The sequence below is a fragment of the Callorhinchus milii genome, unplaced genomic scaffold (genome assembly GCF_018977255.1).
Source record: "Callorhinchus milii isolate IMCB2004 unplaced genomic scaffold, IMCB_Cmil_1.0 Scaffold12, whole genome shotgun sequence".
NCBI lineage: Eukaryota > Metazoa > Chordata > Chondrichthyes > Chimaeriformes > Callorhinchidae > Callorhinchus > Callorhinchus milii.
The window spans coordinates 1,649,395-1,664,327 of NW_024704753.1; the positions used below are offsets into that span (position 1 = coordinate 1,649,395).

The following is a 14,933-nucleotide window of genomic DNA, read 5'->3' on the forward strand; positions in this document are numbered from 1 at the left end:
TTCCACATTCCCGCTACTCACTGTGTGAAGTCATTTCTTCGAATTTGATCTATTTGTGACTATTTTGCAGTGACGGCCCCCGGTTTCGGTGCCGCGCCTTATCACGTTGTTGCGACATCTCCAAGCGCTTCGGAGAACACACTGTACAGGTGAATTGACTGCGTATTTTGTGGGCAAAAGGCGGCAGCCGATTGCGTGGAGTGAGGAAACTCGTCTAAGGTTTGGGAAATCGAACCCCGGTCCCTCTAGGCTCGCGAGGCGAGCGCTCGAGACCACCGGGCTCCGGCCCTTTAGGTCAACGGACCTTGGAGCCAGGCGCGGACTGGGCTTTTCAGATCGCTTTCATTTCTCCTGTTCCATTTCTGGACTGGAATAGCACCACCAGGAGGAGTTTGGGGCCACATTTGAGATCTGTGTGGATGTTCAGGTCCTTTTTGTCTCTGACCTCACAACACACACACACACACATCCACGCAGAGCGTTTGGGGATTTCCTCCACAAACACCCAACACACTCACTCCTCCCTTTCTCTCAATCTCCACCCACACTCCCTCTCTCCCTCTGTCCCCCTCTCCCTCTCCTGAAGCTCAGAGGTCACTCGATTGCGGACCTCCTTCATGGCATCGGAGAGCATGGAGCTGAACAGCGAATACTTGAGCGGTGGACGTCTGAATTCCAGGGAGGTAAGAGCTGCCTCTGGGGGGAGAGCCGGGGGGGGGGGTTTTGGGGGGGGGGATGGGGTGTGGGGTGTGTTGGGGGGGATGTGGATGGGGTTGGGGGGTGTGGGGTGTGTTAGGGGGGGGTGGATGGGGTTGGGTTGTGTGGGGGCTGTTGGAGAGGGTGTGGATGGGGTGTGTGGGGGGTGTTGGGGTGTGGGGGGGGGTGTGGGGGTGTGTGGGGGGGTGTGGGGGTGTGTGGGGGGGTGTGTGGATGGGGTGTGTGGGGGGTGTTTGGGGTGTGTGGGGGGTGTGGGGGTGTGTGGGGTGTTGGGGTGTGTGTGTGGGGGGTGTTTGGGGTGTGTGGGGGGGTGTGGGGGTGTGTGGATGGGGTGTGTGTGGGGGGTGACGATTGTAACCATTTGTCGCCAAAATGGACACAATGTAGCGATTGACACCGATCACAGACTGTGAAACCCTCCGTTACTGTAACCAATTACCGACTCTCCGTTACATTGTATCATTGACTCATTCACTCACTCACTCACTGACACACACACACTCACTCACTCACATTCACTCACTCACTCACATTCACTCACTCACTGACACACACACACACACTCACTCACTCACTCACTCACATTCACTCACTGACACACACACACTCACTCACTCACATTCACTCACTCACTCACTGACACACACACACTCACTCACTCACATTCACTCACTCACTGACACACACACACACACTCACTCACTCACATTCACTCACTGACACACACACACTCACTCACTCACATTCACACACTCACTCACTCACTGACACACACACACTCACTCACTCACATTCACTCACTCACTGACACACACACACTCACTCACTCACATTCACTCACTGACACACACACACTCTCATACTCACTCACACTCACTCACACGCTCATTCACTCACTGACACACTCACTCATTCACTCACTGCTCCCTTGTTTACCTCTAAGACATCACCGCACATTTCTCCTCCTCGAGCCCATCTTACGTAGGGTCCTACGTAAGGGTCATTCAGGCGCAAGTTCAAGTACATGTTTGCATTACCGGGTCCGGGATAAGATCAGAGCCTCGGACAGTTATTTTGAACGTCGTATTTCCTTTCCTGTTTTCCTTTCCTTAGTTTTAATAATAATAATCCTGGCATTTGATACAGCGCCTTATCACGTCGTTGAGACGTCTCAAAGCGCTTCACAGTTTTGCCCACGAAACGTACAGTCAATTCACTTTACAGTGTATCCCGTGAAGCGCTTTGAGACGTCTGGATGACGTGACGAGGCGCTGTATCAAATGCCAGGATTATTATTAATATACTGTAAAGTGGAGTGACTGTGTATTTTGTGGGCGCAACGCTTGGGAATGGATTATTATTTCAGCGCTCTGTGGATCCACAAGCCCTCAGAGTTAGTGTCAAACTCTGGAATTTCCAAACCAAACTTTGGTGAAACCTGTTTTTTTGTGCTTGTTGCGGACTCCAGCAAAAACAAATTAAAGTTGAGAACTAGGAGCCGGCTTCGGGCACATCCGATGGCTTTGTGGGAACTCCCAAATGAGAGTTCGGTGAGATAGCGGTGAGAAAATCCACAGTCAAGTGACAACAGCTTCACGAGCAGGCGGAGAAACTATCTGAACAGGCTTTATGTTCACTGACAAGCCAACAGTGACTGACAGTGGCACTAAATACATCCTTTGGACACCCCAAGATAATAATAATAATCCTTGCATTTGATACAGTGCCTTATCACGTCGTTGAGACGTCTCGAAGCCCTTCACAGAATATATTGTAATGTGGATTGACTGTGGATTTTATGGGCACAGCAGTCGTGTTTGAAATAAGAGGTCAGGGTGAGGGGATTAGGAGAGGTGGAGGCTCTTCTGAACTAGTTGGGCCTTTTTAATGGACTGGATTCTAAGGATGGATTCTTAGTCAATTGCATGCAAACGGTTAACAAACCTACGTAAATCCTTTCAAACCAGTTATAACAGAATGAGTGCTCGCTCACTCACTGCTCAGCTGTAGTTTCCAGGAATGTTATTAATCCGAACAGATGCATCACTGGGGTGGGGGAGGGGGAGAGGGGGTTATCTGTAGGAAAATGGAGGAAATTAAAACTGTATGTTTGCTGGCTCAGTGTTGTTTTAATGTGACACTGACTATTTTTTTTTGGGGGGGGGGGGGGCGGGGGAGAGTGGGGAGAGAAATCTCAGGCTGTTGGACAAGACAGGACAGTGCCCAACCCAATACATCCTTTGAATTGGTTTTGGTTTGCTGGAGCAGAGGATCTGTGTGTGGGTTAGTAGGACAGACTTCTGCTTCCCAGAATCAGACTCCTGCTTTCATTGTTAACAAATCCCTTTGTTAAGAAACATCGCAAACTCATCTTCTCCATGGTCTCCTGGTCGTTGCTGAGACTACAGATCGCACCTTTGTTCTGCCAGCGTTTAACCCCCCCCCCCACCCACCCTTTTAAAAAGGCTTATTGAGTCAAATCTGTCCAGAGTGAATGGCATTGTGTGAATGATTATAAATTGAGGAAGTTTAAATCATTGCTTTTCTAGCTTGAAATGTGGCAATTGAGGCTAACGTGCCTGGGTTGAGAGAGAAACCACTTGTGAAGTCCATGGCTAGTCCTAACCCACTGATCTGCAGGGGAAGTTATAATAATAATAATCCTAATAATAATAATGTATTTGATAAAGCGCTTTATCACGTGGTTGAGACGTCTCAAAGAAACATGCGGCCAATTGCGCACAGCAGTGTCCCACAAACAGTCGTGGATTGAATGACCACATGTTTTTTGTTTGGTTGGTTATTTTGGAGGGATTATTATGCCCGGAAAGCAAGCCGCCAATCGACTAACAACCAGATTCCTGCTTAGCGCTCGGTAAACAAAGGCCTGTGTGTGGAGTAAGGACACTTGCCTAAGGTATCACCTTGCCGAGGGAATCGAACCAAGGTCCTCTCGCTTGCGAGGCGAGCGTGCTAACTACATTACGGCGACTCCGTATTTCTGTTGAGTCAGTGAGAGAATGGGGGGGGGGGGGGGCGAGAGACATTTGTTACAGGAAAAAACTCAATCCTTCCTGATTGAACTCTCCGAACTGTAAGCATTGATCAATAAGCTGATTCATTAATGGAAAGTGGCTTGCCCACACCCAAACCATCTATCACTCCCACACCACCCCCATGTTATTCCTCTTTTACTCAGACAGAGAACGTAAAAAATATTCAAAACTTTGAGGGGATATTCTCCCTTGCATGCAAGGGAGAATTTTTTTTTAATCCTCTGTCCTGATGCCCTGCTCTTCTCTAGTTTCCCGGTTTCAAATATTTATCTCATTCACTTTACTAGTGGTTATAAATGGAATCTTGTTGTTGTTGTAGTGGTTAGCGATAGTATTTCAACCAGCGTTTTGGGTCCAAGTTCCTGAAAACCTCTCCGTGGGTACAAAAAAAATAAATCTCTTCCGAACTTCTCCCTTTAATAGTGATCTCGAGTTTATGCCCTCAGGTCGCCTTATCACACTGTTGAGACGTCTCAAAGCCCTTCACATATTATACTGTAAAGTGAATTGACAGCGAAAAGCTCACAAATAAAACCCCATCAATAGTAAAAACCCCCTGGTTAGCTCTGTAAAACAAAGGGTAGTGACTATTTTCTGGTGGTGACCTTTCTCTGGCTTACAAACTGCTCATTTCTCAGTCAGGAACAGGTCACGGCATCTGACAAATCTCTCAAGCACTGGGCAGCGGTAAAACCCACTCCACGTCGATCACTTCCTCCACCGCCAAGGAAATTGCATCCAGAAATAGACCTGAGGGAAGTTTCAAAATTTCCCAAAATTTCTCCACACATGTTTCTGTTTGTCTGTCTCTGGCCTGGCCTGGCCTGGCTTGGCCTGGCCTGGCCTGGCCTGGCAGCAGGGAGAACCTGTCGTGACTCTCTCATACACAGAACCTCACTCAGACTGTTAATCCACATCAGCCGCCCGGTCTCATCTCGATTGGAGTCCCGTAGCGTAGTGGTTAGAGCGCTCGCCTCACAAGCGAGAGGACCCGGGTTCGATTCCTGGTCAGGGAGAAACCTTAGGTCAGTTTCCTTACTCCACGCACCTCTGTTTACCTCGAAGTGAGTAAGGACCTGGTTGTTAGTTGATTGGGGCAGCGCTTTCCGGGGGTAATAAACCCTCCCCCACAAAAATAATTGGCTGCCGCGTTTCGCCCACAAAATATACAGTCAATCCACTTTACAATATATTCTGTGAAGCGCTTTGAGACGTCTCAATGACGTGATAAGGCGCGGCACCAAATGCAGGTATTATTTTTGATTACATTATAATATCACTCTCCCGGACACTGAAATCTCAAGCGTGAAGGATGCTACACAAATGCAAGTTGTTGTTTTCTAACCTCCTTAATTCTTTCTGTGATCACCTTAAATCTATGCCCACTGACGATCAGCGGAGATACTCTATTACTATTTGCCCTGTGGTAACTCATATGAATATAGGAAGTAGGAGCAGCAAACGCATGCAACTCCATGATGAGAAGGAACTTACAAAGGGGGAAGCTGAGAGAGTTCCAGGGTGATTCATTGCTCACTGGGTGAAAACGGTGTCACGCAAGAGATAAACAGAATGCTGGGCCACCCAGTAAAACAAGAAGACACAGATTCTGAGCCACGGCCTGAAAGGTGCCGTACCAAGATGAGACGTTAAACCGAGGTCCCCGTCTGCCTGTTCGAGCGGGCGTTGAAGGGAGTTTCTCTCTCTCCCGCCGTCCTGGCCTACAATCCCCCAAATAAAATCGGTCACTCAACTCCCGAGCTGTTTGCGGGACATTGCTGTGCGCAAACTGGCTGCTGGGTTTCGCTCACAAAACACACAGTCACAACAACTTTACAGTTTGTCTTGCAAAGCACTTTGAGACGTCTGGATGACGTGATAAGGCGCTATATCGATGATGTGCTAAGGATGATTATTATTATCAGGCCCGGGAGGGGTGGGTAGTCCTATCTGGTCTGGTGCATTGTTGCTTTCCAGTGTTGTGCACTGGTAAGTTGCCATTATCTCTGTGAAGCAGCAGAAGTGAAAGTCCCCTTGAAGAACCTCCCAGTCGATATATTTCATCAGTGCATGCTAATTAGTTCTTCTTGCATCATCAAAGATCTGTTTTGCTTGGGAACCTTTCAGCGGTCAGCGTTTTGCACACAGCTGCAGTTTAGAGCAGAAGTGCTCAGCTGAGTGGGGCTGGGGGTCGCAGAGCATCCACAGACACAACCTACCCCCGGCCCAGGCTAACACTCCTGTTGACCAGTTTGGGGCAAAGGCGCTGGACAGTCAAGGATTTCCACCCAAACTGTGGGTTGGGATCAGGAGGGATGGAGAGCAGGGAGGTTGGAGGGGGATGACCGAATGCGCAGTCGAACAGGAGAGAGTTGAGATAGGTTTTGAAGGAGGCAAGGGTGTGCGTGTGGCGGACAGGCTCTGGGATGGAGTTCCAGAGGGTGGGGGCAGAGAGGCTGAAGTCCCAAATGCTGATGGTGATGCGGGCTGGGAACATCAAGCAGGCCAAAGGTCTGCCAAGCGGAGGGAACGCACAGATCGGGATGGAGTTAGCAGGTCATTGTTGGAAGGGAATGCACACTCTCTCCCTAGAACCTCTCAGCATCCTGTTTACCTAATCTCGGAAAGTATTAGGCGCAGGTTGGCAAGAGCCAAGGCTTGGAGGGGCCCAGATGTGTCGGCGTAGCCGTTGGAGTCTAACCAGCTGAAGCCGCGTAGATTCTGGCTACATTTGTGATGTTACATGTGAGCTGAATGAATGTGTCCCTTGCCAAAGCCACTGATCTAATGCCCGGGCAAATCCTTGCTGCGCGAACCTGATTAGTCTCCTCTCCACTATAACACTGTTTACAAAGCCAGGTACGAGACAATTGTGAATTACAGTTCACAATGCCTCATTTCCTGTGGAAGATTAACTGATGAAATCGATAGGTTTTGATAGAGAGACGCAAAAGAAGGAGGGGTATCAGATTCCAATTGAAGTGGAAAATTGAGCAACGAAAGATGCCCTCAGATACGCCAAGGCAGCAGAGGAAGAGGGTAATCGTGGAGGGTAATTTTAGAATCCTGTAGCTCAGTGGTTAGAGCACTCACTTTGCAAGCGAGAGACCTGAGTTCAATTCCAGGCAGAGGGCGAAACCTTGGGCAAGTTTCCTTACTCCACACAGAGCCTAATAATAATCCCTCCAAAACAAAACAATAATAAATGGGTCATTTTCAATCCACGACTGTTTGTGGGACGCTGCTGTGCGCAATTGGCTGCAGCGTTTCGCCCACAAATATACGGTCAATTCACTTTACAGCATATTCCGTGAAGCGCTTTGAGACGTCGAGAAGACGTGAAAAGCACTATATCAAATGCGAGGATTATTTTTATTATTATTAGGAACCCGGTTATTAGTCGATTGGCGGATCGCTTTTCCCATTTAATAATCCCATTAAAAAAACAAATAATTTGGTCACTTCATTCCACGACTGTTTGTGGGACTGCTGTGTGCAATTGGCTGCCGCGTTTCACCCACAAAATATAGTCAATTCACTTTACTGTGAAGTGCCTTGAGACGTCTATCAGCCATGATAAGGCGCTATATCAAATGTAAGGATTATTATCATAATAAGAGTCTGCATTCGCAAGTTGTGGCCTCACAACAACAATGACGACAATAACAACACCAGAACAAGACCAACAGGCCTTTTTGTAGGTCCCTTCACACGGGTATCATCTTTAATCCTCATTGACAACCGGCACAAGGCTACCAGAATGGCATTGGTGCTGATAAGGCAGCAAATCCTTTTATACCAGTGATGATGATGCTAATAATAATCCTTGCGTTTGATTATAAAGCCGTATCACTTTGTCGGGACATCTTAAAACACGTCACATAATATATTGTGAAGTGCAGTGACTACATCTTTTGTGGGTGAAACGTGGCAGCCAATATTGTACAGCAGTGTCCCACAAACAGTGATGGATTGAGTGATCCAATTTTTTTTTGGGGGGTTGGGGGGCATGGGAGGGGGAGTTACCCCCAGAAAGCAATCCACCAATCGCCAAACAACCAGATTCCTAGTTAATGCTAGTAAGCAGAGGCGTGCGTTCAGCGTAAGGAAACTAGCCTAAGGTTTCTCCCCGCCTGGGAATCAAACCCAGATCCTCTGGCTTGTGAGGCGAACATGCTAACCACAACACTCTTGGGCTCCACATGATGCGTCAAGTGTGTGTGGGTGGGGGAGGGATGATGGAGGAGGGGAGCACGGGTGAGCTAAAATGCTGAAAGATAAAGTTCCCCCCTGAAACATCCGCATCTAAAAAATCCAGCTTCCTGAAGAACACTTTCGTTCCCTTTATTTCAATTCACGTGCAATTGACTAAATGCGTCTTAAATGTAGTCTTAAGTTTAGAATTCAAGGCAACTGCCTTTAGAATTCAAGGAAGCTTCCAGACTGTACATTGCTCGGGAGTCAGAGTGAAACTCGAGTGTACAAGTGAAACTTGCGATCAGCAGCAAAGAAAAATACAATAAGTGAGGGAGTTTGGGAGGATCTTACTTACACGGTGGGTGTTTAGGGTATGAAAAAGCAAGAGACCAAAAGCGATGGTGGAAGTAGAATGTGCCATAGCTTTTAAAAGGGTATTGGACAAATATTTGGAAAGGAAATATCACGGGAGTGTGGAAAAGGTCAGGGGAGCAGGCGATCTCTTTCAAAGAGATGGCAGAGGCACAATAGGTCATTCTGTGCTGTAAACATCTACGATTCTATGTTAAATTCATCCATAGACATCGACATGCAGACACACACACACACACTTTTTAAAGGATTATTATCGCCGGAAAGGGATCCACCAATCGACTGACTGCAAGGTAACAGAGGCGTGTGGAGTAAGGAAATTTGCCTGAGGTTTCACCCAACCCGGGTCCCCTCGTTTGCGAGGGGAGCTGTCTAACCACTAAACTATGGAACTCTTGAGAATTATTTTTGGTGCTGTTGTAATAATAATAATAATAATCCCAGCATTTGATATAGCGCTTTTCACGTCGGGAGGACGTCCCAAAGCGCTTCACAGAACACACTGTAAAGTGAATTGACTGTATATTTGTGGGCGAACGCGGCAGCCAATGGCGCACAGCAATGTCCCACAAAGTGTCGTAGATTGAAAATGACCAATTTATTATTGTTTTTGGTTTTGGAGGGTTATTATTAGGCTCTGTGTGGAGTAAGGAAACTTGCCCGAGGTTTCGCCCTCTGCCTGGAATTGAACTCAGGTCTCTCACTTGCAAAGCGCGTGCTCTAACCACTGAGCTACAGTAATCCAGTTGTGTGAGACAGAGAGAGAGAGAGACTTTCCGAAGGATAGTTTAATCCAAGCAGATCCCAATTCCAGACATTCCAAACTCCAGCGTGTGATATATTAAGCCGCCAGTGAGTGAGACCCGCTACCCGGGATGAACGGACCCGTCTGTCTGCAATGCCGACAAACAGCGAGACGTTTCAGTTTCGATGGAAACGAAGGGTTAACCCCAGCCGGGCAAAGGCTCACTACATACATTTTCAACAAACAACTTGTGTAAGGGCTGTGTTTACCCTGTGGCCGGATTCAATGACCTCAAGCATCGGGGGAGAGAGCTTGCCACTTACTGCGGCAACAACACCGACCTGTATTTAGTCGCCCCGGTAAAGGGTTCAGAGAGGAGACTTTGGACAAGTTTCCAGTCTCTTGCGCTGGAGAGAGACAGGACTTGCTTCCCTTTGAAGGAGCCAAGAATCAACCCCCTTCTTTCACCTTTAAGAACGCTTGCATTACAGCCCCGTCCGAACGAGATGTCAGAACGCCTCAACAGGCAATGGCGGCCAAGTGTAGTGACTGTGTGTTCGTAGGCAGTCAGTTTGTCCATGGCCATGTCCCACACATAGCCGTGAAGAGACCGTCTTATGTATCCCATTTACCTTTCCGGTTGTCCCAACAAAATAAATGCTTCTCTATCGGATATTTCTTCATTCATGGCCTAAGTCTATGCTACTCTGTTGTTTCGGTGATATTTTGTTGGCTCGACTCGCAAGCGAGAGGACCCGAGCAGGGCAAACCCACAGGCAGGTTTCCTTACTCCACATACCTGTTTACCCAGCAGTAATTCGGAACCCGGTTGTTAGTCGATTGGCGATCGTTTTCCGGGGGTAATAATCCCTCAAAAAAAAATCGAGTCACTCAATCCACGACTGTTTGTGGGAACACTCACTGTTGTGGGCAATTAATTGGCTGCTGCGTTTCGCCCACAAAATACACAGTCAATTTACTTTACAGTGTATTCTGTGAAGGGCTTTGAGACGTCTCAGCGATGTGATAAGGCCATGTATTAAACACAAGGTTTATTATTATTCTCTCCTCCAGTCTGTGCACTGTGTTTGGTTACAATCCTACTTTCCCCTTCTCGGTCAGCACAGTGAGTAGCCCAGCCCTTGGCACTGAAACAGCAGAGAGTAACTTGCCGAGAGAGAGAGAGAGAGAGAGAGAAACAGCAGCTTTCCAAACTTCCCCTCTTTCTCCCTAGAGCAGGGAAGAGTAACACACACCCCCACACTGAAAGCCAGAGTACGAGTTCCTGTCCTCTCAACACAGGGTCTCTTCGAGGCTACGGGCGGTGACTCTCAGCTTGTTACCTCATTGGGATGTGTTGGTCAGACCAGGGGACATTGGGCGGATAACTTTGGATGAATCACTGCCCTGTGGTCTGGGTTTCTGGCTCTTGCAGACTTTTGTCTGTTTATGTGGTAGCGTGTCTCGGTGTGGGCAGATTTGGGCAGCAGCCTTAATGTTGCTGTGTGTGAGCGTCAGAGAAGCCCAGGGCTGTTTGGCTCCTTCGGGGTGGCCTACAAATTCACACTCGCTACGTTTTACAGCCGTTGCCTGCCTCTGAAATGCTTTGGACTCGTGTTAATAATAATAATCGTTGCGTTTGATATAGCGCCTTATCATTCCATTGAGACGTCTCGAGGCCCTTCACAGAATATACTGTACAGGGGAATATGTGGGTGAAACGCGGCAGCCGATTGTACAATAGCAGCGTCCCACAAACAGTCGTGGATTGAGTAACGATTTTTTTTGTGGTGGGTGGGGGTGATAATTACCCCAGGAAAACGTTTCACCAATTGACTAACAACCGGGTTCCTACTTACTGCTGGGTAAACAGAGGCGCGCCTGTGGAGTGAGGAAACTTGCCTAAGGTTTCGCCCCGCCCGGGAATCGAAGCCGGGTCCCCTTGCTTGCGAGTCGAGTGCTCTAACCGTCCTCCCGACGTGAAAGGCGCCGTTTAAATGCTATTTGTGGTTGTTGCTGCTGTTGTTGTTGATGTTCTCCTCTCGTGTTGTGGGCCGCCCCAGGTTCGACAAGGCAGGACGATCAATGTGAACCATTACGCCAACAAGAAGAGCGCGGCGGAGAGCATGCTGGACGTGGCCCTGCTCATGGCCAACGCCTCGCAGCTTAAGGCCGTCATCGAGCAAGGCTCCAACTTCAACTTCTACGTGATCCTCATCATCCTCATCAGCATCTCCCTCATCTTCCAGATCATCGTGGGCATCTTGTTAATCTTCACCGGTAAGCTCCCCTCTTGGCTTCTACTGTGACGTAAGGAAAATCCTCCCTCACCAATGATACCGTTTCTCATTTGGGTCTTAACTTGAGTTGGTTCTTAACCTTGTTCCTGACTTGCGTGAATGAGGCGGTGGGAGTTTGTCGGAGGGGCTGGGTAGGGCCAAGTGTGGGGGCAGGTGAATATGTGGCGCAACCTCCTTCCTGTAACCTCTGGGCAGGAACTCCGCTCTGACCTGGTTACGGGTTGACAGGAGCTATAACCAAGATTTCGTACGGAGCAAACCCGTTAAGAAATATCACAGTTCAGGCGTCCTTAAACGGGCTTCGTAAACCACTCTCCCTGGCGCAACCCTGGTGTGGAACCAGGAAGAAGTTTTTCACGCAAACGGTAGTGGAAATCTGGACCTCGCCCTCTCCCTCAAAAGGCTGTGGATGCTGGATCCATTCGTATTTTCAAGCCTGAGGTTGCTGGATGTTTGTTAGATTTGTTTGTCAGGGCATCAAGGGATATGGGGCAAAGGCGGGTAATTGGAGTTGAGGTACAGATCAGCCGGGATCTAACAGAATGGTGGAACGGGCTCGAGGGGCTAAATTGTCTACTCCTTTTCCAGTCATATTCCAGTCATTAATTACCCGCTGGGTAAGGAAAAACTTCCTGGTGTCTGTTATGAAATCGCCCCGTTTGCAAACTCGAAATCCGTGCCCTCTTGTTCTGCTGTCTCGCTGCGGCTGAAAGTATTGTTTTGGGTTTGACTTTTTCCCGTCCCTTTCTGACCTTTGCTCTCTGTCTCTCTGTCTCACGCACAGTGAAAACCAATCTGAACGATGTGAGTAAACAAGCCAAACTCGACACCGTCAACAACATCACCACCGGCCTCGTCTTCGTTATCGTCATCGTCAACATCTTCATCACTGCGTTCGGGGTGCAGCGACCACCGTTGCCGTCAACCGCGTCACAGTCACGTTAGCGGCAGATTGGGTTCAGGTAGGACAGAGAAAGAGAGAGAGAGAAAGAAAGAAAGAAAAACCCGCACACGATAATTAAGTGGAGCCTTGTAGCTCAGCGCACTCACCTCCGAGAGGACCCGGGTTTGATTCCCAGTAAAGACAACACCTTACCCAACCTTCCTTACGCCACACGCCTCTGTTTACCTCGCTGTAAGTAGGAATTCGGTTGTTAGTCGATTGGTGGGTCACTTTCCGGGGGGTAATAATCCCTCAAATAAAAATATTGGGTCACTCAATCCACAATTGGTTGTGGGTCACTGCTGTGCTCAATTGGCTGCCGCATTTCGCCCACAAAATACACAGTTACTCCACTTTACAATATATTCTGTGAAGCGCTTTGAGACATCTCAACGACGTAATAAGCCACTGTATCAAATGCCAGGAATACTATTATAATCCTTAATGCACATCTCCATTCCCTATCTTTCCAGCTCACAGTGAAACTTCCTGAAACTCAGTGTCCAGGGACTTCTCTGGCACAACTTTGGGATTAGGACGAAGAGGGTTCCTGCACATGAGAAGACCTCAGAAATACTGGAACTGTAGAGGTTCCTCAGCTAGAAACCTTACCATTTACTCTCTCTACCAATGACTCAAGAGCCACATATCAGTATTTATAACAGCATCTTTCTCTTCTGCCAAGGCGTTTGCTGGGATCACTAACACGCAGAAAAGCCATCTGTCTCTCTCCATTAACCCGAGTTATCTTATTCCTCGTAGAACCTATAGCACATTAGCAAGATTCTTCCAGAAAGTGAAGGGCTCACCCATTAAAACATCAGCTGGTGCAGGCAGATCAGAACAAGATGCTTAGAAGTCACTCTGACCAATAAAGAGTGTTGCCTTTTCAAAGTCTATCCGAACAACGGCCTCAGCTTCAATACTGCAGCAGCACTTGGAACGCACTGGATTTCTGGGCTATCGATCCATCAGGTGATTGATCACAAGGCACCGCCTCTCCTGGTTCTGAGACTGAGAATGTGGGATAGTCGACTCAGTGAGTGAGCAAGCGAGCGAGCTGGTTTGTGTGAGCGCGGGAACGTCGGAGTAGGTTATTCAGCCCCTCGAGCCTGTTCCGCCATTCTATTAGATCACGGCTGATCTGTGCCTCATCTCCATGTATCTGCCTTTTCTCCGTATCCCTTGATACCCTGACCTAACCAAAATCGATCCGCCTCAGTTTCGAGAATTTGAATGGATCTAATATCCACAGCCTTTTGGGGGGAGGGAGAGAGTTCCAGATTCCCACTCTCCCTTGGGTGAAAAACTGCTTCCTGATTTCGCTTCTAAATGGCCTCGCTCTAAGATGACATCCCCCCACCCACAAGGGGAAATAGTTTCTCTGTAGCTACCCTATCGAATCCCCTTTAAAAACATTTTAAACACCTGATTCAGATCACCCCTCAACCTCTCCAATCGGTTTCCAATTTTAAAGTCGTTAAATACTGTTCAGCATCCATCCACCCAGTGAACAGATGGAGGCTATGAACCCTGTTCCACCCAGTCTATTAGATCTCGACAGACCTTTACATGCACTGCCCTTTCATCCGAACCCTCAATATATCTGGAATGTGCGAAACTGAGCTTTACTGTTCCCATTAACACGGAGAATATACAACTGTAATGGCAATATTTATAATGTGACTTTGTAATACTTGCATAAGTCTGATTCTGTATAAATCATATAATCAGCTGAGTAGTACATCTGCCCACGTCTCATTCAAGAATTTATGTTCTATGCAAGTTTGACATAACTCATACTTTGCATAAGTCATATTCCCAACTGATATGGCTTATGTGAAATTTACTGTGCTCTTAAGGATGAACCCCCAATTCAATGTACTCCTAGCCTTAAGACCACAGCACCTTTAAAATTTAAGTTGCCGGCACTCCACAAATAAATCTTGTGAGTCTCTTTCAAGAAATGTTCTCCTGACTTGAAAGGCGCTGTGTGAAATGCAAGTATTGTTAATAAGAGGAATAATAATAATAAACAGTAATCTGAAGGTGCTATTTTCTAAGAAACATCGGCTTGTAATCAGCTTGTAGGTAGCTTTGCTCAGTTCCTTGTGACGAAAGGAATAGACAAACACACCAACTGCTTTCAGTGTAAGAAGTCCTCGTTGATTAGTGCAAACTAATGCTTATAAATGCTTATAAATCGTTCCAATACGTAGACTAAAGTTTCACACTCGGTGTGTTAATAGAATGTTCTTATCACATTACTTATTACATTATTACCTGGTGCAGTGCTTCCACTTTGAACTGCACTTTGCAAAAACTAATGGGTAAATTGCGGGTCCCGTTAAGCAATATAAACAAGAATTTTATATACACACACACACACACAGACGTGAAACACTCACACGCATGCACGGACACACAGACAGACACACACAAATCTCTACGTTACATTCCTCAATACCTAAGTTTTCTGCGGCTCAAAGTAGCCCTGGACAGCAGAAAAGACTGGATAGACCCAACGCTGTGCCTTGCCTGTGAATCTCTCTGCAGGACCACTTCAGTTACATAGCCTGCGATTCAATGATTTAGTGACTGAA

The 14,933-nt window shown here is 47.5% G+C and overlaps 1 protein-coding gene across 1 annotated transcript; it reads left to right on the top strand.

The window, feature by feature from the left end:
• Nucleotides 1-174: 174 nt before the first annotated feature.
• ninj1 (ninjurin 1) lies at nt 175-14,293 on the top strand. The gene is made up of 4 exons (XM_042339724.1): nt 175-683; nt 11,151-11,367; nt 12,172-12,349; nt 12,804-14,293. The coding sequence occupies exons 1-3, from the start codon at nt 618-620 to the stop codon at nt 12,330-12,332; spliced, it is 444 nt and encodes a 147-aa protein (XP_042195658.1). The 5' UTR covers nt 175-617; the 3' UTR covers nt 12,333-12,349; nt 12,804-14,293.
• The last annotated feature ends 640 nt before the right edge of the window (nt 14,294-14,933 follow it).

Bases quoted from the DNA above. Each gene is read 5' to 3' on its own strand.
- ninj1 (XM_042339724.1), top strand. From the start codon at position 618: ATGGCATCGGAGAGCATGGAGCTGAACAGCGAATACTTGAGCGGTGGA. The intron at 684-11,150 runs GTAAGAGCTGCC...GGGCCGCCCCAG, and splicing joins GACGTCTGAATTCCAGGGAG to GTTCGACAAGGCAGGACGAT. The intron at 11,368-12,171 runs GTAAGCTCCCCT...TCTCACGCACAG, and splicing joins CATCTTGTTAATCTTCACCG to TGAAAACCAATCTGAACGAT.